Here is a 25,752-nt window from a genome sequence, read left to right on the forward strand (position 1 = left end):
TAAAGAAAAATTAAAAAAAAAAGAAAGGTCTGGCTGAGCAGGGCCAGAGTCCCCAGCCATGTGGCTCAGAGCCCTCCCTCTCTGCTTGGTCCTGAAGAAATCGGGGCTTGAGATGTGTGGAGAAGACAAGCAAGGGTTAAACAGATCCTGCCCTCACCCCCCAGTCCTCTTTTGGAAAGCACAGATCAAACTCCGGGCCAGTCAGACTCTGGGTGGGGTTGGGCCTAGTGGGAGAGCATCAGGACAGGACAGTGGGGCCTTTAGCCAAAACCTCTCCCTTTTCAGAGTTAAGTCTGACTTTGGGGTGTGGGGGCAGGCGGCAGGCGTGTGTTGACTCCTTATCGCCCAGTGCATGTCTTAGGAAGGGAAGGTCTGCCCCTGCTGAGTGGACAAACACAGGAACCTGAGCCCAGACCTCCTCAGCCACAGGGCTGAGTCTCTGCCTGGGGCACAGTATATGGGATTCCAAGGAGAAGATGTTCCCTGCCCCCGTGGGACAAACACTGACACCACTTGGAGTCACACAGGGACCCACAAAGATCTTTATTTACAAATGAGCTGGGGTGAACTTCCCTCATGTGTTACAAAAATATATGTGTATATATACACTCTGCACCTGTAAAAATTCCTCAGAGGTACATCTACTGTTGGAAGCGGGGGGGGGTGGCGGGCAGGGCAGGGGTGTGGGGTGTGGAGGGCCCTGGGCTAAGAGCCAGGCTGCTCACATTCTTCAGGTGCTGGCAGGGGGAGAGGAAATTATGAAAGAAAGAAACTGGGAGACGTCTTAGAGGTCAGATGTCAAGAGTAGGGGAATGATCTGGAAATGACAAAGGGTTCTTACATCACGTGGATATGAGCAATGATGTCTCATCTTTCCTCACTGTTCCCCTCTGAGGCGCCTGGAGCCGTGGGACCCCCCCCGGCTGACCCCTGCAGCCACTCCAAGCCTCTCAGAGCGCAGCAATGGCCTTGGCAGCCACCTGGCGACCCAGAGACAGGCTGAGGTCCGTGATGGCCAGAACCACCTTGGGGCTGGACATGGCTGACACCTTCACCAGTTCTGATACCTGCCACAGACAGACAAACGGCCGCTCACTGGGGCTACCTGGTGGTGGCCCCGGTGTCCTGGGAGGAAGGAGGCCCCTCCTACTCTGACGGCTGTCACTGAACCCCAGGCTTCCACTAAGACTCGCTGCCCCATCTGAGCCCGAAGGTGGGGACCGGCCGGGCCTGGAGACGAAGCACTCACGGTGGTAAAGGGCATGAACTGCAGGATGCTGCCGCGGCTGCCCTGCTCCAGGCAGTCCACACACTCCTCCATGAACCACTGCACAAACTGGGTGTGCGGGCCGGCGGTCCGCGAGCCCAGGATGGAGGAAATGAGCAGGAACAGGTTGGCTGTGCGGGATGGGGGGAGAGGGAGCACTCCGTGAGAAGGGGCTGAGAGGAGTTAGGCTGGGAGGTGGTGGTGGCACCAGAAAGCAAAAGGAAAGAAGTGCTCAGAATGCCCCCCAAATGGGGGCGTCCAAAAGAGGAAGCGTGAAAGGAAAACGAGTGAAGAGGGACTAAATGGGAGTCTGGGGGTGACGGGAGAGCCAGCAACCGGGGAGATGGGGCAACATAGCAGGAGTGAAGGGACACCAGGAGGACCCCTCCGGCTGCAGCACAGTGGGAGGACTCACCCAGGACTCGGTTCAGCGGGTCTCTCATGTTAACTGTGTGGAGCTGGGAGGCTGACAGGGAGCTGCTCATGGAGCGGTCGGCTGTGGGGCCAGGCAGAGGGGGCCTGAGGAAAAGGCCTCCTGCGTTCAAAACCCCCCTTCCCAGGGGATGCCCTCACTCGTCAGGCATGGAGGGCCTGCCCGGGGAAGGTCCTGGATCCAGAGTCACAGAGGGGCCCCGAATACAGACATCCCACAGGGAGAGGAGAGAGTACATTTGGTGAACACCGCCAGGCGCCCATCTGCGGCCTGCGCGTGGATCAGGCCACTTAATCCTCGCAATCCCATTTTACAAAGAAACCAAGACTCAGGTTTGCTGAGTGGCCAAAGGTCACAGGGTTTGTAGGTGGCGGCCTCAACATCTTTCCTCTGCCCAAGTGCACAGTTGGTGATTTAATCCCAAAAAGGCCTTAGAGAAATGTCTAGACTCAAGAGAAATCTCTGGAAACAGGAAAAATTAAGTGCCACAGGAGAAGCCCTTGGAAAAGGGAGCCTGGAGAGGAAGGGGTGATCTTCAGGCAGGAAGAGTGGGGAGCAGCCCCATGTCCCAGCCCAGACCTCAGGGGCCGTTTCAGGGGAAGGAAGGCCAGAGCTGGTGAGTCAATGGCACAGACTGTGCCTGAGGCAGTGAACTCACTTGTGGTGAGTAAGGCACGGGGAAGGGACAGTGGTGCATGCGGGGCTGGGCTGGGGTCTGGGCAGAAGAGCATCAGTCCTTCGGAAGAGGTCCCCAACAACCCTGGGCTCTCGGCAGGTAGAAAACAGAGCGCAGTGGGGAGCGGGATGAGACAAACTTCCCCCACACTCTCTCTGACCCGCAGATATGCGGCAGCCACGGACCACACCAAGCAACTTTCCCAGGCAGGGGTGAGTTCCCAGGAAAGGAGCAGCCCGCCCAGCCCCGTCCGCACGCTCACTGGGACTCACTGGGACTCGAAAGGACGTTGGCGTCTTCCTCATTGGAGCTGAGCAGTCGCATCAGCTTCGAGGGCTGCATGTCATCCAAGGGGAAGAGACTGATATAATCCTGGAGGGCGGGAGAGTCACTTTTACACCCTTGAGTCCCCAAATTCCCTGTCATCAGGGAGGAGAGCTGCAGCTCACATAGGAGTGAGGAAGAGTCAGCTCCCCATAGGCCTCAGCCGGCATCTCCAGTAGGACCAGCTTCCCTTACCCTCCCACAGCCCTAGTGACAGACCCCCTCACACAGTCACCCTTACAGACGCTCGGCCAACTGAGCCCTGACGCAGCCACCCAGGGAAGGTGTCTCTTACCACAGAAGGCCCAGTAAATGTCCTCTGAGCACATGAATGAATGCGCCCTACCTCGATGTCTTCACGGTGTCTCTTCTTCTGGCGCGAGGATGCCTGTCCCTTGTGGGAAGAATAGGAGCTCAGGGCACACCAGACAGCTAACCTGGCAAAGGGTTCCAGGGAAAGAAGGTAAAGTCAGAGGGCCCCAGAGAGGGTTTCCGTGCCGGTGCTGATCAGGCCCCAGCTGACAGGGCTTCCCCACAGCCCAGCCCCCCTGGGCCCCGTGCTGTGGGGACTCGAGGCTCTGAGAGAATCCTACTTGGCGAGCGCAGTGCCAGGAGGGTCCATGAGGCTGTGCCACTTAGAGGAATCGGTGAGCAGGCCAGGCAGGATGTGGCCCAGCAGGACCAGGGTCACTTGCTGCATGTCCAGACAGAAGATGGAGTAGAGCAGCTCCACCGCCCGCAGTGTGTGCTCCTTCCGTGTCTCCTTCAACAGCTCCTGGAGGGGCCGGGGAGGGAGATTTAGCAGCTGAGGGCTCCAAACACGGGGTTCTCTGGGAGAGCACACAAGGGGAAGCCCCGGGTACTGCTCCATCCCTCACTACGAGTCAGCCTCTGGCCATAGCTCCCTGAAGAGGGGGCTTCCCTCAGAGCCCAGGAGCCCCAAGGCCAGGACCTGCCTCTGTGTTCCAAGGAATCTTCTCACGGCACTTAAGAGGCCTCCCAGAGAAGCCTGGCTGACCAGGCTGGGTGCAGGGAAATGCGGGGACAGGACTGACTTTGGTGCTACCAGGTATTTTCTCAGAGGTCTCCCTGAGTCTCGAGGATACCTGCTCCCCCAGCCTAGGTCTGGGTGGGTGTCTGGCCCACACCCGCTGCACCCCAGGTACCTTAATCAGGTTGTTGCAGAACCAGTAGACGCCTCCCATGTGCAGCAGGGTGTCAAAGATGTGGATGGAGCGGCTGTCCACCCATCCTTTCTCCAGCACCTTGCCAAATATGTCTGTCAGCACCTCCTTGATGGGTCGCTTGGGGGGCAGCAGGTTCCAGTAGGGCATCGTGTCCACACCCGTGGATGGGAACTTGATCTGGGTGGCTGTCTGCTGCAGCACGTCAGCACACATGTGCTCCAGGATCGAGCTCATGATCACCACCCTGGGGGAGGGAGGATAGGACCTGAGATTCAGGTTCGGGCAATATCAGGTTCAAGAGTGGAGCAAACATCCAGGCCAGACTTTTCCCAGGACTCGAGTTACGGAAATATTCCTGGGGAACTAACCCCATTCTATGCTGAGGGAGGAGACAAGAAGTCACAAAGCCCTAGCAGACCTGCCCCTACCAGTCCTGCTCCTGGGAGGCCTCTCACCTGATGGGCCCAAAGCCTGTGTGTGGAGGGGGTGCTCTCCTCCCCCAGGTTATTCCAACGATATATTCCTGTTTTCTCTTTTCATTGTCTCCAACTTCCCCCATCCCCCAGAGCTGGGGCCCTGCCAATCCCTGGACATAAATAAATATCACTTCCCTTTGGGCTGAGTGCTGGGGGGGTGGAGGGGGGTCCCCGCCCAGCCTTGGCCTCCTCCCAAAGTAAACTGTTACTTCCAGGACAAGGGCCCAAGGACTGTCCCACAAGACTCTTCCCGGCCTTTGGTAGCTGGGCAAATAGAAGCGTATGTCCAGGAATTTTCTCATACACGGTCTTCAACCGTGAATGCAGTCCGGAGTCTGAGCGCTAACTATTCCTGGAATGCTGGGCAGCTCTGGGAAAGCTGCTAGGACTTTCAGGCCCACTTTTTCCCACCTGCATGATGCACCCACAGATTTCCAACTATTCTTCACCCAGATAGGAGTCAGGGTGCTTAGCGTGGATTACGTCAGAGCACACCCTCCATTACTTGTGGGAGGATGGATGTGAGGGACAAAGGAATAGAGAATGATGTGAGGAAAAAAGGAGATGTGATCTCACAGACCCTCTCCAACCGTGTTTTGGTTCAATGTTTCCACCTTCCCCCCTCTAGGAGCATCCTGAGGGCCACCTGGTGAGTCCTCTCTCCTAGCTTACTGCTTGTACATGCCCGTTCCATAGCAGCGCTGTTCACAACAGCCAAGAGGCGAAGCTACCCAAGCGTCCATCAACCGACCAATGGATAAACAAAATGTGGCATATACATATGATGGAATATTATTCTGAAGGAAATTCTGACATGTGCTACGACATGGATGAACCTTGGGAACACTGTGCTAAATGAAATAAGCCAGGCACAAGAAGACAAACACTGTACCCACTTACATGGGGTACCTCAAGTAGTCAAATTCATAGAAACAAAGTAGAATGGTAGTTACCAGAAACTGGGGGAGGGAAAAGGGTGAGTTGTTACATAATGGGTACAAAGTCTCAGATTTACAAGATGAAAGGTTCTGCAGATCTGTTCCGCCCCCCTCCCCCACCCCCCACCCCCCACAATGTGAATACCTAACACTGCTGAACTAGATACTTAAAAATAGTTAAGACAAATTTTTTTAGGTTACATTTTTACCACAATTATATTAAAAAAAGGTTATCGGAAGGGGGAAACACCACTGAACTCAATGTCTGAAGTCACCAGGGAGGTCCTCCAAGCCTCTAAAAAGCCAAGGCAGGACAATGTCACAAAAGATAGCCAGATAGGGGGATGACGAGGGTAGGCAGGCTGAAGGCTTATAGTTTTGCAGATGGGCTCATAGTTCCTAGACAGTGATAGAGCCAAGATAACCACTCTGTTCTTCTGGTAAGCTAGTTCTCCAGATCTTGAGCTCTTTGAAGACAGGAATCATAGCTATTTGGGGTCTGTATTTCTGGGACACAGCAGGTACTGGATTATAAACACTCCAGGCACAGAGACACACACTAAATCTTGCTGAGTCAGTGGGTGAACACGTAAATAAAAACGTGGGTGAGTGAGCAGCATGTTTTGGGAAGGTAAGAGAAGAGGGGGATATTGGTTATTAGAGGTGCTGGCTTCTCACGACAGGCCTACAGAGTTCCAGAAGCGAGGGGACGGGTTACTGACCTCTCATTGTAGAACTGCAGGGTGTTCTCACTATACAGTGGCCCTGCCAGCTGGCGGATCATCTGCAGAGACTTCTCACGCTCATCCAGCCCCAGCATCCGCACGTGGGCCACAAGCCAAGCCACAGCACACACTGCCAGACTGCACACCTTCCCCTTGATATTATCTGTGATTTTCTGGGGGAGGGGAAAGGGTGACTGAGGCCACTATCTTCCCCTCCCTGACCATCACTTTCCCCAGCCTCTGTGGGCAGCTAAGTGCAGCAGGTGGAATCCTGGACCACATCCCACACCTCTTTTCACCACAAATATGCTTTTTCCAAAGTTGCCTGGGTGGGAGGGAGTGGCTAAGCCTATAATTACAAGGAATATCAACATCCAAACATGAGCTCCTGGATTAAGGGTCTTCTTGTCCTTATAAAATGTAACAAGCTATCAAAGGCTGGCTCTGTGTCTCAGGGAGGAGAGAAGGCTGCTGGAAAGGTGGGGCTACCTGGATGGACTCGAAGGCCAGGACCCCGTTCTCCCAGGCATTGAGGATCTCCAAGATGGCTGCTGAGATGCTCAGACAGGCTTCGTGCCACTTCATCTGCCTGCAAGGGGTGGGAATGAGAGGAAAATCACCACGGGGGAGTGTGGGATAGGCTGAGGGAGAGGGTCTTGGCCTACCCCCGCCACCACCCTTGGACCGGGCACCCGGCCACTGACACCAGCTTCATCTCTGAAGAGTTGTTGAGCAAGGCCACCAAGGATTCCACTTTGGTGGAGTCGGGCCAGAAGCAGGGGTGGTCAGGGTTTAGGATCTTGCCCTCCTCAGGCATGCAAGTCTGCATCCATGTCTCAAAGAAGGGCACCTGTGCTCCTGAGCTCGACTCAGACAGAATTACCTGGGAAAGGAAGGGAGCATCAGCAGCCAGTGCCCCGCACCCCCGTTTCCTACCCCACTGCTTCTACTTTCCAGCCTGAAGAACTAAAGATGAATTGGTCTAAGGGAGAAAGATGAGGGGGCTATGCTGCCACCTAGTGGTGGGTGTGGAGGTCGCACTGAAGGATTATGGATGTGACCAAGGGGGCATCCGTTGACCCACCAGGGGTGGGGGCACCAGAGTTCTGCAGCCAGCAGAACCAACTGGCTTAGGAGACCAGTGGGAGAGAGGGGCCCCTAGTTATTGGCCGTTTCCTTCCCCTTCTCCCCGCCCACTTGGTGCCCCTAATCCTGGCTGCTTTCCTCTCACTCACCTCTGAACCATAGGTCTGGGCCACGTGACACAACATGAGGAACGAGATGTCAAAGAGCAAGGCGCGCACCGAGGCTGCTTTGGCTATGAAGAATGAGAAGGCTGACCCCACTGCCTAGGGCAGGGCCCAAAGCCCTTGTCTGGGTTGGGAGGGGATCAGGATTTGCCTCAAGGAAGGTCAGTGATCAAGTGGCTTCTTCAAAGCTCTGAGGCTCAGAATCCTTTTCTTGAGTGTCGACTGGAACATCATCCCTTCCTTAGAATCAAAGACTCCTGATACCCTCCTTCTCCTCAGTACCCAACCAAATCATAAAGGGGGAGAGCAAGAGACAAACAGGTGGTTTGGGAAGAATCCTTTTCCCAGCATTCCCCTCTTTCAAGGCTCCCCAAAAGCTTCAGTCCGTCATTGTTCAGGGGAGAAAACAGCCTCCCCAGGATAAGCAATAGGCCCTCTGCCCTCCCTTATTCTCTGCCTCCACCACCCCTCCTGCAGTGCAGGGTCTGGAGGTGCACAGAGCTGACTTACCAAGTTCTTCATTGCCATGTGTCGTGAATTCATTCAAACTGTGGGAGGAATGGAGACAGGCTGCACCAAGCAGGGCAAAGAGTCAGGGGGCTACACCTATCCTGAAAGGCAGTCACTAGAGTCTGAATTAGGGATTACACTTAAAATGAACATCACTACACAAAAAAGAACTCTTCCTATCTGTTTTTAAAAGATTTCCAAGGCGGGGCACCTGACTGGCTCAGTCAAAAGAGCATGCAACTGTTGTGAGTCAAGCCCCACATTGAGTGTAGAGATTACTTAAAAATAAAAATCTTAGGGGCGCCTGGGTGGCTCAGTCGGTTGAGCGTCCGACTTCGGCTCGGGTCATGATCTCACGGTTCGTGGGTTCGAGCCCCGTGTCGGGCTCTGTGCTGACAGCTCAGAGCCTGGAGCCTGCTTCACATTCTGTGTCTCCCTCTCTCTCTGTGCCACAATCCCCCCCGCCCCCACCCGCTCATGCTCTGTCTGTCAAAAATAAATAAACATTAAAAAAATTTTAAAAAATAAAAAAATAAAAAAATAAAAAAATAAAAAATAAAAATCTTAAAAAAAAGAAAAAAGATTTCCAAGACCCAGTTAATGGCTCACTGGACGGAGCCAAGTTCTACATATCAAATTCCAGGTCAACCAAAACAATCAACAGGGTTTGAGAACTCCTTCTTAATGATTGGGTGCACCTGAATCCCTCCACGTCTGCCATTTTATGCCTCTCAGCTCATCAACATGCTCAGCTGCAGAGAAAAGAGCACTTCACATCCAGAGACCTAGGCCTTCCCCCAGCGTCGCCCGTGGGGATGGCCTGCCTTGCCCTGGGCATCTCCAGGGAGACCCAGACTCCAGCGCCTTGCCACTATTCTGCTACATCCTCCTTCAGACATGCCTCCCCAACCCTAGCCAGGGGCTCAGCCTTCCTCACTTGATGAATTTCCGGGCGAAGGATTTAAGCTTCCCAGTGGCAGCAGCAGCAGCCAGCAGCAGATCCAGACTCTTCCCAGACAGCATGTGGCCCAGAACTCCTAGCAGCCCCTCTGGGGACTTGGAGTGGTCTGCATCCATCGTCTGGGGATATGACAGGAAATCAAGTCCTGAACAATACTGAACACCCCCCAGATACAGCCTAACCACAGTCTCCCTCTCTGTATGTCTCCATTAAATGGGATACTACAACCTGAAATTCGATCTACATCTTTCTGACTCTGTTCTGGAAAACCATTCCCCAAATCCATCCTTGCTCTCTAATCCTTCCCTCTCAACTCAACTGGGATCATGATGGTGGTGGTGTGATGGTGGTGATGGTGGAGGTGGGGTGGGTGAGGTCACTGCTATGAGATTCCCCATTGCTTCTGCAGGAGCAGGTGAAAGCATCTACCAGGATGCCTGGCTTACAGGTAATGCTCAAGCTCAACAGAGATTATTTTCGATGGCAGCTTCCCCGCCTTCCCCCTTTCTCTACCTCCAAAGTAACTACGTATAAAAGCCAGAAGACATAGAAGTCTATGACCTCTGTTTATTTATCTGGAAGTAGAAGCAAAAGTGGAAAAAAGGAAGTCGTGACCCTGGAGGCAAGGAAAGGGCACACTCACCTTGAGGATATTTGTGACAGTGGGCTCTGCCCGGAGGATCAGCCCAGGATTGGGCTGGATGTTGGCATTTTCTCCGGATTTCAGCTGGGGCGCGTGTTCCCGGTCTGCTGCCCTGCAGCCGTAAGCAGTTGGAGAAGGGAAAAGAAATAGAGGTAAGTTCCTGACTTACAGAAGCAAAGGCCCAGAGAAGGTGGGGAGCACAGGAGAACCTTTGTGGCCGGGGTGATCTTTATGAAAGCATATTCACGACCACGATTGCTTCAACTTATCACTGATCGTTACTTCAATGTTGAAAGCTCACTTCATATTAAAGGAAGATTTAGGATTTTAACTTTGCTTGCAAAGGACGGTGGGAGTTCAAGCGCAGCACCTAAGGGTGCAGAAACGAGCATCTGCTGTTCCTGGGATCCCTAGGCCTGGCCCCAGGCACCTGCAACCTGAACTCTAGACAGTAGGCAAATAGGCACCGGGAAGTCCGGACTGGACATGAGAGGAGGAGGGCAAGCGGCCCATGGGCCAGCCCAAGGGAGCGCACACTTACCGCTTGGCCATGAGGTTGGTCACGCTGGCTTCAGACAGAAGCCCCTGCTTGCTACATTCTTGGAGTAGGAATTTTGTACAGTCACAGCTGTGAGGGGAAAAGGTGATGACGGGGGAGCAGGGCAGGGGTTACTGAGGGGTGGGAACAATGGGCCCCTGCCTGCTGTCCTCCCTCCTTCAGGATGAAGGATGTTTGACTGCCTGAGGGATGTTAGAGGGGCGCAGGCACTCGGCAGCTACAGGGCTGCCGCCTCCTGCCCAGGGGAGCAAACCAGGAGACAGTCTCCTGAGAGGAGCAAGGGGGAGAGCCCAGAACATGTTCCGGTGCAGTGGGGGTGAGCAGGGGAGCTCGTACTTGCAGCGCTGGTCGGCTTTGTCCAGCAAGGGTGTGAGCTTCAGCAGGAACTCAAAAGCACAATTGACATCCTCGGTGAAGTCCTACAAAGACCCAGAAGGTGCCATCTGGCTTCTAGGTCCTCCACTACACCCACAGCCTGTGATGCAGACTTTAAAGGACACCCCACTGGATATAAACACCGACAAGTCGGCTGTACCCACCACAGGCTTCCAGTGACATGACAGGAAGGAGTGTAGAGCACCATGGCCCTCCACCGGCCCCGGGACACCTTGGGCAACCTTGCCCCTGGTGCGGCCTGGCCGCCTTGCGGAGGATGGGCGTGACGCTCAGGTGCCCACACGCTTCCAGCCTTCCCCCAGGGGCCAGAACACATGGCTGGCCCTTCCCTTGCCCTTGTGTCTCCAGGGTGGAAACAAGGATTCACCAGCTCCCGTGCCCCTCCCCCATCTCATTTCTTCAACCAACCTTGTCCCCGTGACAGTATTTCTTCAACTTAACCAAAACCTGTGGAATCTAGAGGGTGAGACAAGAGGAAAAACAGGAAGATGAATTTCTTCTCTCACCCAGAAATAAAGGCATCCCCTCCATCCCCCTGCCCTGAGTAGAGAGACAGGAACCCTCCCACCCTGGAAATAAAAGCACTCTTAGGGCCAAATGAGAAAGCTGACAGGCATCCAAGTGCCCGGTGGCCCCCGTCTACAGGACACAGGGACCCCTCACTTCTGCTGGTTCCACAAGGAAATGCCACAAGTAAAAGGGAACTCGATTCAAGGGCCGGGGCCACTTCCCTGGCTCCCATAACTGCCCTGCACCAATCTGGTTGATGACTGAGCTAAACAGCACCTGTGTGCTAAAAGATGGAGGGCGCCTGCCAAGTAGGCTAAATATAGCCCTGGGACTTTCAGAGAAAAGAATCGATGGGAACTTGCGCTGGGGGACCCGGCAGGCTGCAGACAATGCCAGCAGGGAGAAATGCTGGACAGAGATCCTGGGTGTCGCTGCTTTTCCTGAGAACCATTTCTAGACTCGGCTCTCTGTTGCTCCCCTGTCCCAGGTACCTTGAGGAAGGTGAAAGCTGTCCACTTGAGCTCCTCCGTACCCTCAGGAGACTCGATAAGCCCCACGAAGCAAGCTTTCCAGATTTCCAGGACAAAAAGTGGGGTGGGGATATGCTGTGAGAAGACCCAAGAGAGAAGCCTAAAAGGGTGCCCATCCCCTTTCATATTCTGAAGGCCCCGGGGAGGCCAGGAGCTGATCAGGTAAGCTCAGAGACTGTGTACGAAGGGTGCTCCCCCACCCCAGTGTGAGAACAAGAGATGTCAGGCGAAATGGCACTGCCACGTATGACAGCCATCTGCTTTCCACCACGATCAGAGGAAACCCAGTTCTCCCAAAAAGTACCAGAAGAATCCTCCCCACTGCCCCCAAGGGGCCAGCCCAACATGTTGGCAGAGAAACAACTCTGGAACCCCAACCTGCATGCGCTTCACCATCATAAGCTGTTCCACCAGGGGCTGCGTCTCGCCTGTCAGGTTCATGGTGCCCTCGAGCAGGACCACCGCATGGACTGTGGGGTAACCAGTCTTGTGCAGCTGCTCAGAGTGCACAGCCAGCATTGTGGGAATGCTGAAGGGAACGGATACATGGGAGACAGAAAGAGTTGGAGGGCAGGTGAGCAGAAGGGTGGGGGCCAGGGGTCACATCTCCCTACCCACACCCAGGGCCTTTCCTCGCTCCTTCCACTACAATCAGCCTGGGAGCCTGGTACCTCCTAATGAGCGTGCCACACTGCTCAGCCTGGCTCCGGAGCTGGGGGTTGCTGAGACTGGCCAGGATTTCACCAAGCTTCAAGAGAGAATGCTCAATGGCAGTCCAGGAGGCTGGTGGAGAAAAGGAAATGCAGACACACAATGGGAAAAGAAGAGAGGAAGACAATGGCCCTGAGCTCCTCGACTTTGGCCCCCCTGGGACCTCAAAACCACGCACAGAGGCTTCCCCTGAGGATGACATGGAGGCCAGGGGCCTGAGGGCAGCATGCACTGTTTCTAGAAGGGGAGTGAGCACCAACACCGAAGTCCCTAGAAACTATTCCCAGAGGCCTGCCTTCTAGGGGATGCACGTGGCTGACTTTAGAGCCTAGGTACAGTTCAACACAGACAGTGGCAAAGAGAGGCACAGGGGGGTTGGAGTCCAGTGGCTAGAACAGGGAGGTGGCCACAAATTGCATCAGGATTGGCCAGCCTTGCAAGTGGCCATCACTCTCTACCCCAGTCAAGCTAGATTCCTAACCAGGCTTCTGGGTTCACCCACACCCTGTCGAGGCCTTTGTTCTCACGGCTCTCCCCCTCTGTGGTGCCCCAACTCATCGCCACCTCTCAAACCACTCTTCTCAAGCTTTTGTTCATGTCTGGATCCTTTGACAACACACCCAACTGGTCCAACCCGCTAACCTCTCCGCCTAAATGCTTGAACTCATGGTCTCTACTACATTATTTAGCACTTAATTATGAGTCACTTATCCTAGTTACAACTCCAGAGGGTTAAATGATGATGAATACTGGCACCAACTAGCCCGTTAACCTCCATGTGGCATGGGAAAAAGAAACAAAAAAATAAGACCTGAGATCCATTAAAATTAAGTTAAATATTCATTCACTTTTCAGCCACTAAACATTGGTCAAGTGTTCAAGATAGGTAAGATACTGTCAACAAGGCCCATTTTTATAGACAGGTCATCTTTCTGGACTTCTCACAGGCAATAAAACATACTTTGAAAAGTTAACAAATATATTAATCCTATAACAAGTTCTCCAAACATGTCCTGAAGACCTGGATGTAACCCATTCTAGCATTGTTGTTACTGGAGAACAAGAGATCCTTAGGTGGTCTCAAGCCACAAGGCTGTGGTCTTTGGGCAACATGTCCAGAAAACCAGTCTTCCCTCCTGCCGGGTGATCTATCTCCTTCAGGCTCTGGAGGGTTCCAAGAGTTAACATCTGCAGTTGAGTCAAGCGGTGTAGGATACAACAGGCCTGATAGCAGACAGGTACCATGTTCAAAGGGACATGTTAGGCAACACTCAAAAACAAGAGTCATTTACTTTCAGGAGATGAGTAGCGTGGAGACAAACACAAGGATGGATTGTGTACTTCTCTTGTCTCTAACTTCATCCATGTTTATCACATACTAGTCTTGCTCCCCACTAGCATGTATGCTTGTTGAGGGCAGGGACCCTGCCACATGCTCCTTTGGTAGCCCCCCACCCCCCATCCCCAGCACCTGGCACAGTGCTGGGCATACAATAATGCTCAGTAAATACCTGTTGGTTGATTGGCTCGGGTGCCACCCTGCCCAAGTCCCTGGGATGTATGCAATGCTTATGGGGAGAAAAAAAAGGAAGTGGGATGATTTCAGATCCTCCTGGAAAGAAGTGGGATGGCATCCTGCCTCTCCCCTTTCAATTAAAGAACCAGCTATGGGAACAGTGGCAGGTGGGGCTCAGGGGAACCAGGGGACATACAGGCCTCCTCTAGTTTGGCGATGTGGAGCAGGGCCCGGTTCTTGGTGCTGCTGAGGGTCTTCTCCAGGCGCTGCAGGCACATGGCAAGCTGCTTCTCGCCAGCCGCTGGAGTGCCGGCCTCCAGCCCCTCCCGGAGCCGCTCTGCAGAGGCTGCAGTGCAGCGCAGCAGCCAGTGGAGGGCGCTGAGAAGGGACCGGCACAGCCCAATGCACTCCTCTGCTTTGCCATGACAGCTACCGGGAAAGGATGCAAAATCTGTCTTGGCTCCAAAGGCTGAAATATGACCCACACCAATCTTCCCCAGAGTGGCTGGCACGCCCCTATGAGGGAAGAGAGCTGGGAAGCTAGCAAAGTCCTAGGGAAGACAGCCCCAACTTCCACTGGACAAGATTTCATATGAGCTACTCCAAAGAGAAGAGGTCTTTTATCCCAAGGGACTAAGTAGAAAAGGATGGGGGTGGGTGGGTGCAGAAGAGCAGAGGGGAAAGAAGTGTGGGAATCCACAGAGTTGGCCTCAGTCTACATGCTTGGAGCTTCTCCTTTACGCTAGGATAATACCGGAAGTTAACAAGCTCTGCCATTACCTCAGTCGGTCACAAAACATGTCCATGATATCCAGCAAAGCCTGGACACACAAGTCCCGGGAAAAGTCATCAAACTGCAGAAAGAACAGTTAATGATACTACAAACATCCCAGTCGACCTCTGGTCTCACACATGAGGCAGACGGCATATTCAGAATTCCTACTCATCTTCCCTCCAACCTCAGGTTTCAGACTCAGCATTCTTTCAACATTGGAAGTTGGCTCCTAATTGCCAGCCCCCCACTTCCCAGGATCTCCCTCCCTCCAGTGGAACACAGCAATGCCATCCAGAGGCATCACGTGCTGCCTCTCCAGTCTCAGAGTGTACATGACCGCGCAGGCGAGCAGAGGGGTCCCATCTGTCACTATCATCTCTCTGCTCCCATGCCCTCCACCTAGCTCATAAATGGCTATGGTCATACCTTACTGATTGCTGTGAGGACAGAGGAGTAGGACACCATCTGGATGGAAAGAAGAAAGATAAAGTTCAGACAACTAGCGTCACAGCTGACAGGATCAAACACTGACACTTCAAATTTCTGCAGCTCAAAAAGTTCAACCCCTTCAACAGGCCTTCCTCAACCCACGAAAAGAGAGGCAGGAAAACTAGACATTGTCCCCATCCCTGCTTCTATCAAAATCACCATAAATGACACCATGAGCATACACCCACTAAGATCAGGGTGGGCATTCAAAAGTGCCGTGTTTCATGCTCACATGCCACTCATTGTCCACTATATACAAGGTTAAAATAATTGCTAGTAGGCAGAAGAAAGGATAGGAATGAGGTTATGTTACTTTACTCCTACAACTTCTATAGAGTAGGAGAGGCTCTGTCAGCACAGACCCTGGTGCAGGGTTCAAACCCACAAACTGTGAGATCATGACTTGAGCCAAAGTTGGACGCTTAACCAACTGAGCCACCCAGGTGCCCTCAGAGTACTTTTATTTACAACAACTGGAGATGAAGAAACATTTCCTGCAATGAACAGGTAATACCTGCACACTGAAATTGTAGTGAATTTCATGATACACACTCTGATTCTCTAGGATTTACTCTCTAGGACTCCTCCAGGACACCTTCTCTGATCGACCCCAACCTCCTTCCCATGTGCTCCAAGTAATTAATCCCCTTATACCCATCATTACACAGCAGGTACCTGTTGCCCCCACCAAACTAGGAGCTCCTTGAGGACAAGGATGCTTTTACTCAGTGACCACCATGAACTTGCTATGATGTTGGTAGAATGAATAAGTAAAAACACACCTTTAGATCAGCATTTCTCAAAGTAGCTTCCAAAGTTGCACTATCCAATAGGGAAGCCACTAGCCACAAGTGGCTGTTTAAATTTAAATTAAATAAAATTAAATATTCAGTTCCTTAGTCAGACTAGTCACATTTCAAGTGCCCAACAGCCACATGTGGCTAGTGGCTACCATTTTAGCACAGATACACAGCATTTCTGTTACTGTAGAAATATTTATTGCATGATGTTCTTCCAAAGAGTCCCCAAGATGTTAAGAAACTTTACACACACACACACACACACAGCTTTTGTGTGATATGAATTTAAGAAACCACGGACTAAATAGCTTTCTTTGCTTAGCTTTGCTGAGTCATAATATGCTTGTATATAATGAGAACCTCTAAGATAAATGGAAACAGTAAATAATACTTTCCAAGCTTATTTGACTAAGAGAAAGCCTATCTGAACAGTGAGCTGAGAACAGAAACAGTGGTGAATTTATATCTGTTTCTCTAGAATGTAGCCCAGGCTTAGCACATAGTAGGTCCTCAGTAAGCTTTTATTACTTTGGATTGGTGAATTCTAGGAACTAGCATTCTGAAAAAAAATGTGGGATCTCTATTAGTAAAACCTATCCATAGGATTGGAGATGTAGTTGAAAAGAAATAACCAATGTGTCCTGCATGAAATTAAAACCTAGAGAAAGTCTATTAAGTTGTCATATTTAAAAAATTTATTGCATGCTGATAAAATATAAATAATACTTTAGAAAGTAGTTACAAGTATATACTCAAAATCAGTGGCAAAATACACTGTAATAAAAAAGATTACAATGATAGCAACTGTCAGGATAATCACCTGCTTCGTGGGTTGTCTTCCCAAGAGGAATAGAAATTTCCAGAGATTCAAGAGGAAAGTCAAGTCAGCCTCAATGACCTTAATATGGTGAATTTTACATGCATGGCAATGCCTTCTGTGTATAATTTCTCCATCATGTGAACAGAGTGCTCTCTGTTCAGACACATTTAACTAGTATTCTTAAATAAACAAGAGCAAAATACACAGAGGACTTAAATACACAATTAGTGTTTAGTACAACTCTCAGCAAGATGTTCTGTGAAGCCATAGCTGGTGTCTGATGGTGATCAGAAAGTTGGGAGCCTGCCTGGGCAGAATGACCATAACGTTCCAGACGAGTATTTGTTTATTTATAACTGATGTCCCCATAGCAAGAGCTTGGCAGAGAAATGAACCTTGTTGGATACCAACCTGAAGAGGGAGCTGGATGTTCCCACTGAAACTAACCCCAAACTCCCGGAAGAGAAACCCCCAATTTTCTATGTTCTGAGAGATGCAGTATGTTCTAATGTATTTATGGTCTCCAAATTCAGAATTCTGTCCAGTAAATTTTAGCTAACAGTATCGAGAAAGCACTGCTACCCTTGAGACCTAAAACTACTTTCCACATGGCAAACTGTTTTTCACAGCAGGATTTTAACCTATTCCAGTCTACTGTATCTATCAGTGTAGAAGCTCTAAGCTACCACCACACTCTGAGGCTGGGGACCGTCTATGTGTCCGCTGCACACCTGGCTAGCCCAGACTGACCCTGCGGCTGCTCTCTCCTCTCCTCTTCATATTCAACACCCTCAGCTACTCCTAAGTGCCCTCTCCATGCATAGCACTGAACTGAAGAGCCTCTGGACTTGGAAGGAACAATCAATTACTAATTTTGCACAGCACTTTACAATGCTGATTGTAGTGAAACTCCTGCATATATATTTATTTCTCTCTCACTGTTACTTTGGCCTTGTTCTCCTTCTTGCCTTCCTCATCAGTGTTTACATGTCTCGAGATTCTGCCATTTTTAAGAGAACTTCCCGCAGACCACTCCCCCATTTCCAATTAATCACCACTCTCTCTATCCTGCTCTCTCCACAGATGGGAGTTCTCCACACTCGCTGTCTCTACCTCCCCACCTTCCGTTCACAATTCCACCCACTCCAATCACTTATGTCCTTACCACTGTAGGAATCTCCTCATTGAGCTCATCAACAAACTGGTTAAACCCCATGGATACTTCTCAGTTCCAATCTCACAGACCTCTCAGCAGCACCCAACACCAGGAAACTCTTCTTCACTCTTTGATCCTCTTCTCTCTTGGCTTCTCTCGATACCACGCTCTCTTGCTTTTCTTCCCTCTTCACTGATCTCTTCTTTTCAGACTCCTGTGAGGCATCTGTTTCCTAGCCGTATTCTCTATCTGTGATTGCTTCCTCAGGGATTTGGCTTGGGTCTCTCTTGTACTTACTCTCCACCCTCTCTAGGCACTCCTATCAATGCCCACAGCTTCCATCACCATCTACAGTCGACAACTCCAAAATCAACAGTGCCAGTCTAGGCCTCTTCTTCTAAGTTCTGGACACATATGTTGAAGGACCTACTGAGTATCTTCTCTTTGTTAGCCCACACAGGCACCTTACTTAACAAGGCCAAAATCAGTGTCATCTCCACCCCTCAGCGGTACCCCAACCTTAACAGCAGCCCTACTCTTTTCCCACTGTCTCCTTAAGATCCCATCAGCCATCGAGTCGTCCAAACCAGAAACCTAGACACTAGCCATGATTTCTTCCTCTCTCTCATGTGCCTCATCCAGGTAACCACCAAGTCCTCTCAATGCCACCTCCTGAACAGTTCTTGAATTCATCTTTTTTTCTGCTGCTACTTCCCATGTTTATGCTACTATCATCTCTTACCTGAATTTACTGCAATAAGGGTTAATCAGGGGTCGCAAAACTATGACTCGCAAGCCAAATTGGACCCATTATCTTTTTTTTTTTAAAACAAAGTTTCATCAAAGCACAGGCATATTCATTTACTTATATACCATCTATATATGCTTTCAAGCTATAATGACAGGATAATGGTGACAGAGACCACATGGCCTGCAAAGTATTACTATTTGGTCCTTGGGAAAAAAAAAAAAAAAAAAAAAAAAAAAAAGCCTGGGGCGCCTGGCTACCTCAGTGGAAGAGCATGCAACTCTTCATTTCAGGGCTGTGAGTTCAAGCCCCATGCGGGGTGTACGCATTACTTAAAGAAATACATACATATATAAACTTAAAAATACACACACACACGTACATATTCCAAATCATATACATACATATATGTATTCCAACTCATATATATACATACATGTATTTCAGCTCATATATACACGTGTGTGTATATTCCACACACACACACACACACACACACACACACGTGTATATTCCAACTCATTCTTCAAGCTATAACCGGAGTGATCTTTTTTTTTTACAAGTGTGATCTTTCTAAGATTAATCCACAAATTCCCCAAATCCAGAAAGTCAAAAAAATCCCCATTAAAATATAATAGGATTTTTACAAGAATTTAACAAGCTGATTTTAAAATGTCTGGGAAAGGACAGGGCGCCTGGGTGGCTCAGTCAGTTGTGCGTCCAACTTCTGCTCAGGTCATGATCTCATAGTTCAGGAGTTCAAGCCCCAAGTCAGGCCCTGTGCTGACAGCTCAGAGCCTGGAGCCCATTTCAGATTCTGTCTCCCTCTTTCTCTGCCCCTCCCACCCTCACACTCCATCTCTCTCACCTCCAAAAATAAATAAACATTAAAAAAAAATGTTTTTTAAATGTCTGGAAAAGGAGCACCTGGGTGGCTCAGTTGTTTAAGCATCTGACTTCAGCTCAGGTCATGATCTCATGGTTCATGAGTTTGAGTCTCACATTGGGTGAGCTCAAGTCCCACTTCGGGTGAGACTGTACCCCACTTAGGGTAAAACACGAACCCCACTTCGGGTGAGTCCCACCTCTCTCTCTCCCTCTCTCTCTTTTCCTCTCTTTCTCTCTGCCCCTCGTGAGATTCTCTCTCTCTGCCCTTAGATCACTTGTGCCCTCTCTCTCTCAAAAAAAGTTAACAATAAATAAATAAATAAATATGAAAAATAGAAAATGTCTGGAAAAGAAAATGCCTAGGGGAGCCTGGGTGGCTTAGTCGGTTGAGCATCCAACTCTTGATTTCAGCTCAGGTCATGACCTCATATTTCTTGAGTTTGAGCCCCTGTGTTGGGCTCCTCACTGGCAGTGCAGAGCCCGCTTGCTATTCTCTCTCTCCTTCTCTCTCTGCCCCTCCCCCACTTACACAGGGGTGCACACACACATGCACTGTCTCTTTCTCAAAATAAATAAATAAACATTAAAAGAAAGAAAAAAAGAAAATGCCTGAAAACAACCAAAGAATTTTTGAAAAATTAAACTAAGGGAAGACTTGTCTAACCAGACATCAAACATACCATAAAGGTATACTAATTAAAACAGTAAAGTACTAGTGCAAGAAAGGACAAATATATCAATGAATTAAACTGGAATACCAAGAAATAGACCTTTGTCAAAAAAAAAAAAGAAAAGAAAAGAAAAAGAAATAGAACTTTGTAAGAGAATTTAGGATATGACAATGAATGGCCTAGTCAATAAAGGCAATTGAAACAACTGTCCACCTATTAGAAAAAATAAATAAATTTGGATCTCTTCCTCACACCACAATAAATCCTAAATGGATTCAACAAAATAAATACAAAAAACAAAAGTGAAGTGTTGGCAGAAATTAGAGAAGAATATATTTTGATCCTTGGAGCAGGGAAGGAAGCCCTTAAGCAAGACAAAAGCCATATAGGAAAAAATGGTTAAATCTGACAACAAAAACATTAAAAATTTCTGCATGCTAAGAAAATAAAACCAAAAAGTAAATAATAAAAAAAAAAAAAAAAAAAAAGTGATAGAAAACCATAACAGGATTAAAAGATCAATTACATTAAGACACTTAAAAAGCAGTAAGAATTCTTGTGCTGATAAAAATGTTCTACATTGATTGTTATAGTGGCTGTACAACTCTGAATATACTAAAACCCAATAAATTGTATACTTTAAATGGATACATTGTATAGTATGTGATTTAGATCTCAATAAAGCTTTTACAATAACAAAAAAATTAGGAAAACAGGCAAATGGTATGCATTAGCAATTCCCAGAAGATATACAGGGAGCCAGTAAATATGGAAAAAATGCTCAACATCACAATTATGGAATTACAAATTATAACGTGAAGGAATTTTTTGCTTATTCTATCCAGCATTGGAAAGGTGTTGAGAAACACTGTCAAACACTACGGAGGGGGTATAAACTGATACCATCCTTTTTGGAGGGCAATGTGCAAGATCTACTGCAATTTTTTGTTAATTTTTATTTATTTTGAGAATGAAAGAAAGCACGAGTGGGAGAGGGGCAGAGAGAGAGAGAGAGAGAGGGAATCCCAAGCAGGTTCTGCACCAGCAGCATGGAGCCCAACACGGGGCATGAACTCACAAACTGTGAAGGCCACAAACTGTGAACTCACAAACTGAACCAAGGCCAGGTGCTTACCCGACTGAGCCACTCAGGCGCCCCAGAATCTACTGCAATTTAACATGTGGGAATGCTTCAAGCTAGCAATTCTATTTCTAGGTATCTATCCTAGGGAAAACTCCCAGAAGTGCAGACAGGCTAAGTATAAGAATGAATGCTTAATGAAACATCAATTTTAACAGTAAAAAATTAAAAGCAACCTAAATTACAGTACACATGGAACATTATGCAGCAGTTAAAAAGAATAAGGTAAATGAACACGTGCTCACATGGAAAGCAGACATAAGCCAAGAGGAAAAAGAAATAAGAAATACATGCCAACTGAGGGCTACTACTCAGCAATTTAAAGAGAATGAACTACTGACATACACAACCACATAGATAAATCTCAAAAACATTTATGTTAAACAAAAGAAGACAGAGTACAGGGTATTGCTGGATGATTCCATTTCTATGGAATCCAAATATAGGCAAGATTAATCTACAGTGACAAAAAACATTTAGTGGTTGTAGTAAGAGGTTGGGCTAGAAAGGGGCACAAGGCAACTTTCTGGGAGAATGGAAACATTCTGTATCTTATTTTGAATGTTAGTGACATGGGTATATTACAATTGCTAAAACTCACTGAATTCATCTTAAGATCTGTACATTTTATTGCATGTTAAGTGTCTATACAAACACATACATACATATCCTATCACACCATTCCTCCACTTAAAACTCTTTAAATGATTACTTGTCATCCTAGGATAAAGTCCAAACTCTTTAGCATCACTCACAGGTCCTTTGTGCCCTCTCTATCTCCTTCTTGAAGTGCTAGCCCAGCAGTTCTCAAAATATGATCCAGGGACCCCTGGAATCTGTGAGGTTAAAACTATTTTTTAGGGGCACCTGGGTGGCTCAGTCAGTTAAGCATCTGATTCTTGATGTCAGCTCAGGTCATGATCTCACCATTTGTGAGATCGAGCCATGCATTGGGCTCTGCACTGACCAGCATGGACCCAGCTTGGGATTCTATCTTTCTCTCTCAAAATAAATAAATACATAAATATTTTTTAAAAAACTATTTTTAAATATTGCTAAGATGTTATTTGCTTTTTCTACTCTCATTCTCTCACAACTGAACATGGAATGTTCCAGAGGCTCCATGACATGTAAATCATACAATTAAATGTGTCAATAATTATGTAATTCAGTAATGGGTATTTTCCACATGATCAATTCATGATATTATAAAATCATTCATGAGTAAAAGTGCAAGAGAAAGACCAATAGATCTTAATGTTAACAGTGTGTAAGAAGTTCACTGAGGGGTACCTGGCTGGCTCAATCCATAGAGCATGCAACTCTTGATCTCAGGGTCGTAAGTTCAACCCTCATGTGTGTAGAGCTTATTTTAAAAATAATTAATTTTTTTTTAAAGTTCATTGATGTGGTTTCACATGACCTGCTGAATTTTAGTATATCAATGAATATCCAGTTATCTGAAAAGCTTATTAATATACTCTGCCCTTTTCAAACTAAATATCTGATGTGTGAAGCCAGATTTTCTTCATACACTTCAACTGAAATAGCCTATTGCAACAATTGAATGCAAAAACAGATATGAGAATTCAGCTGCCTTCCATTAAGCCAGACATTAAATAGATTTGCAAAAACATAAAACAATACCACTTTCCTCACTAGCTTTTTTGTTTTGGAAAATACAGTTTTCATTAAAATGTTATTTATATTAACATGTAACATAACAGGCTTTATTTAACAGACATTACTTTTTGGTACTTTTAAATAAGTTCATAAATATTTTTTAACTTACTCAGTTTTCATTTCTAAAATGGTAAATACGGATAGATATAATACATACAAACAAAACCTTTGTGGGAGTCTCAATGGTTTTTAAAAGCATAAAAGGGTCCAGAGACCAAAACTACTGCTCTAGCCATACAAATTATTTTTGGTTCCTAAACATGTGATTTTTGCCTCCCAGCCTTTGTATGTGCTTTTCTTTCTGCTTTGTGTATTCTCACCAATCTGCCTGGCTAACTCCTATTAATAATAAGGTCTTGGTTTAAACATCACTTTCTCCAGAAAGCCTTCCCTGATTGCTCAGACTGAATTATTTGCCTTTCCCATGTACTCCCATAGTACTGTCTTAATCTTCATCATAAATCCATCCTGTGACTGACTGCTTATTTCCATGTCTGTTATTACCCATAACTTCGTTCTTTCTTATGTGCTGGGATCAGGTCTTGTTCACAGCTATATTCCCAGGGTCTACACCACTCCCTGATGCATACAGGCATTCACGAACATATATTGATAGAATAAGTTAGTGTACCATTCATCACAACCAATGAAGTATTATTTTCAAAAGAAAATGGAGGCTCAGAGAAGTGATGTGTTCAAACAAATTCGCCTAGAAAGTGTGAGCTGACAACGTTACTCCAAGACTTTTACCTTCAAATCTTCACTCTCTGGAATAGGTGGGACAGTTTACCTGGGAACTAATGGCATACTTCAGGTAGGACAGAATGAGAGGATTGGGGGAAGGTCCAATCATGGCCTGCTCCAGTAGTGCTTCTGCAAGGGGAATAAACAAAGCAAGACTGAGTGGTTATAACTTTTCTGGGTTTAGCCCTCCCATCCTTCCTTCCTACTTGACTTGAGACCTGCTAGGTTGAGAATGTCCCAGGTGGCTCCTTTGGGAAAGAATTTCTTCATGTTGATTGCCCACTGGTAGTCACTCCATCGCTCCTTCCAGGCTTGCAAAATGGCTTGCTTCAGGTTCACCACCTTCATGATTTCACTCTGAGAAGGGGCCGATGGAGGTAAGCTTTGAGGTGGGTGAAACTGAGCTAAGAGAAGAAGAGATTGTGAGGGAAGAACAGGGGAGGGCAGAACAGAATGAAATGGGATCCAGGAAGATTTAAGGGAGACAAAGGAACTACGATAAAAATGGAGAAAGGACAAGGTAGAGATTCTATCAAGTTCCTCCCTCCTGAACCATCCCTTCCTTACACTGGAGCACTAAGAAGAGGGGGTCAAAGGCGCTTAGTACAAAGAGTAAAGGTGGGAGCAAGGGGTTAAGCCTATTCCGATTGCCTAATTACGCCCTTAGCCCTGGCTAAGTCCCTCAGCCCCTACCACCCCAAATCCAGAGTGTCTTCCTCCATCTCCTCCACCTTCCCCAACCTTAAAACTATAATTCCCTATTTCCCTTTCATCCACCACCTTCCCAATTTTAAGCCTACCGTACAAGTTAGTTCTAGATCCTAGGAATCGCCATTTTGGCACTTATCAAAGAGCTTAACTTCTATTGGCTGAGAGTAACAAACATGAGCCAATAAGAACGCAGCAGGAGACAGGTCACGCCACGATGTTTTCTGGGAATTGTAGTTCCTTGGTTGGATTGGCCTACAGAGGAAGCTAAGAAACTAAAAACTGGTCAGCCCTCATTGTTTCTCTGCTGTAGGGAAAAATATGTAAGAGCTGAAGCATCACAGAGATTCGGGGGGCCGAGGGGGAAGAGCTCTCGAAAGACCGCTAGCAAGCAGGCGTAGCCCCAAGACGTCACTGTCGACCAGGCGTTAATGATATTCTGACACCCTTTCATTACATCATTACATGCTAGTTACTAGGCATAGCAGGGGCGTGGCATTCGTTAAGCAATACGTTTTTTCCTTTCCTGGTCGTTTTTTTTTTTTTTTTTTTTTTTTTTTTTTTTTTGGTGTTCCTACACCCCTGAGTCTACCAGAGTTCTTATTTCCACACCTTTATCCCAGAGGCGACATTAGGGCTTGATCAATTACACACATCACCACTTAACCCCCAAATCTGGCAGTCCTCCCAGAATCTCCTGGCCTTGCACACTGCTTGAATATGGGAAGAAGGAAAGAGGAAAGTAAGAAGGAAAACTGAAGTTAAGGTTATCAAAAATAAGGAAAGTCTAAGAAACTGTCATAGCCAAGAGGGCTTAAGGAGACACAAGTATTTAATGTAATTTGGTATCCCAGATGTCATCCTGGAACAGAAGAACATTAGGTGAAAACTAAGAAATCTGAGTAAAGCACAGACAGTAGTTAATAACAACATAATCAATATTGATTGGTTCATTAGTTGTAAAAAAAATACCATACTAATGTAATGTAAGAGGGTAATAAAAGGAGAAATTGGGTATGGGGAATGTAGGGACCCTCTACTATCCTCAAATGTTTTCCTGTAAAGCTAAACTATTCTCTTTTTTCTTTAAGTTTATTAAAAACAATATGATGTCTCGCTTATCCTATGGAACGATATTGTACATAATTATGTTCAGGGCTTTGGGCATGAGCCCTTCTTTCCCCCCTCTAGTAAGAAGCTCAAAAGCAAGTGCTATCCACCTCTGGCTCCAATGTCTGACCCTTCCTATATATAGCCCTTGTCCCTGCCCTGTCCTATGGACAGATCGTCCCTAACATTTATAACCGAGGACAAGAGTAAACATGAAGGCCCAAGCCAGTATGCTGCCACCCCTACTTTCAGCTCCCCCATCCCATACCCTAAGGGGGTTGATATCCCAGTCCATGAGGCCAAGTTCTGCCCATATTCCCCAGCAATCATTCTTTGGCCACCCTTTCAGTGGCAAAATCAGTCATCAGGGTAATGAATCTGGGACAGCAGTGTGCTCAGACTCTGGA

At 47.9% G+C, this 25,752-nt stretch overlaps 1 protein-coding gene and 1 non-coding gene across 6 annotated transcripts; both read right to left on the reverse strand.

Annotated features, from left to right (window-relative positions):
- Window positions 1–524: 524 nt before the first annotated feature.
- Window positions 525–25,752, reverse strand: MED24 (mediator complex subunit 24). 5 transcript variants are annotated; one of them, XM_049635976.1, is made up of 27 exons: window positions 24,328–25,752; window positions 23,746–23,931; window positions 23,574–23,656; window positions 14,814–14,852; window positions 14,393–14,466; window positions 13,809–14,041; window positions 13,608–13,664; window positions 12,057–12,168; window positions 11,764–11,914; window positions 11,347–11,460; window positions 10,754–10,801; window positions 10,286–10,368; window positions 9,932–10,018; window positions 9,391–9,502; window positions 8,724–8,866; window positions 7,787–7,824; window positions 7,262–7,344; window positions 6,731–6,909; window positions 6,516–6,615; window positions 6,024–6,199; window positions 3,867–4,131; window positions 3,294–3,475; window positions 3,047–3,137; window positions 2,649–2,748; window positions 1,683–1,763; window positions 1,250–1,398; window positions 525–1,067 (listed from the first exon to the last, which is right to left on the reverse strand). In XM_049635976.1, the coding sequence occupies exons 2-27, from the start codon at window positions 23,873–23,875 to the stop codon at window positions 951–953; spliced, it is 3,027 nt and encodes a 1,008-aa protein (XP_049491933.1). In that variant the 5' UTR covers window positions 23,876–23,931; window positions 24,328–25,752; the 3' UTR covers window positions 525–950. The 5 variants fall into 5 exon arrangements, with proteins under 5 accessions (XP_049491933.1, XP_049491930.1, XP_049491931.1 ...); XM_049635973.1 differs by lacking the exon at window positions 13,608–13,664 and having other exon boundaries at window positions 23,746–23,884; window positions 24,328–25,751; XM_049635974.1 differs by lacking the exon at window positions 13,608–13,664 and having other exon boundaries at window positions 23,746–23,926; window positions 24,328–25,751.
- Window positions 7,423–7,526, reverse strand: LOC125927752 (small nucleolar RNA SNORD124). The gene has a single exon (XR_007459438.1). It is a non-coding gene; the product is annotated as a small nucleolar RNA SNORD124 (small nucleolar RNA).

This window comes from Panthera uncia, chromosome E1, assembly GCF_023721935.1.
Source record: "Panthera uncia isolate 11264 chromosome E1, Puncia_PCG_1.0, whole genome shotgun sequence".
Taxonomy (NCBI): domain Eukaryota; kingdom Metazoa; phylum Chordata; class Mammalia; order Carnivora; family Felidae; genus Panthera; species Panthera uncia.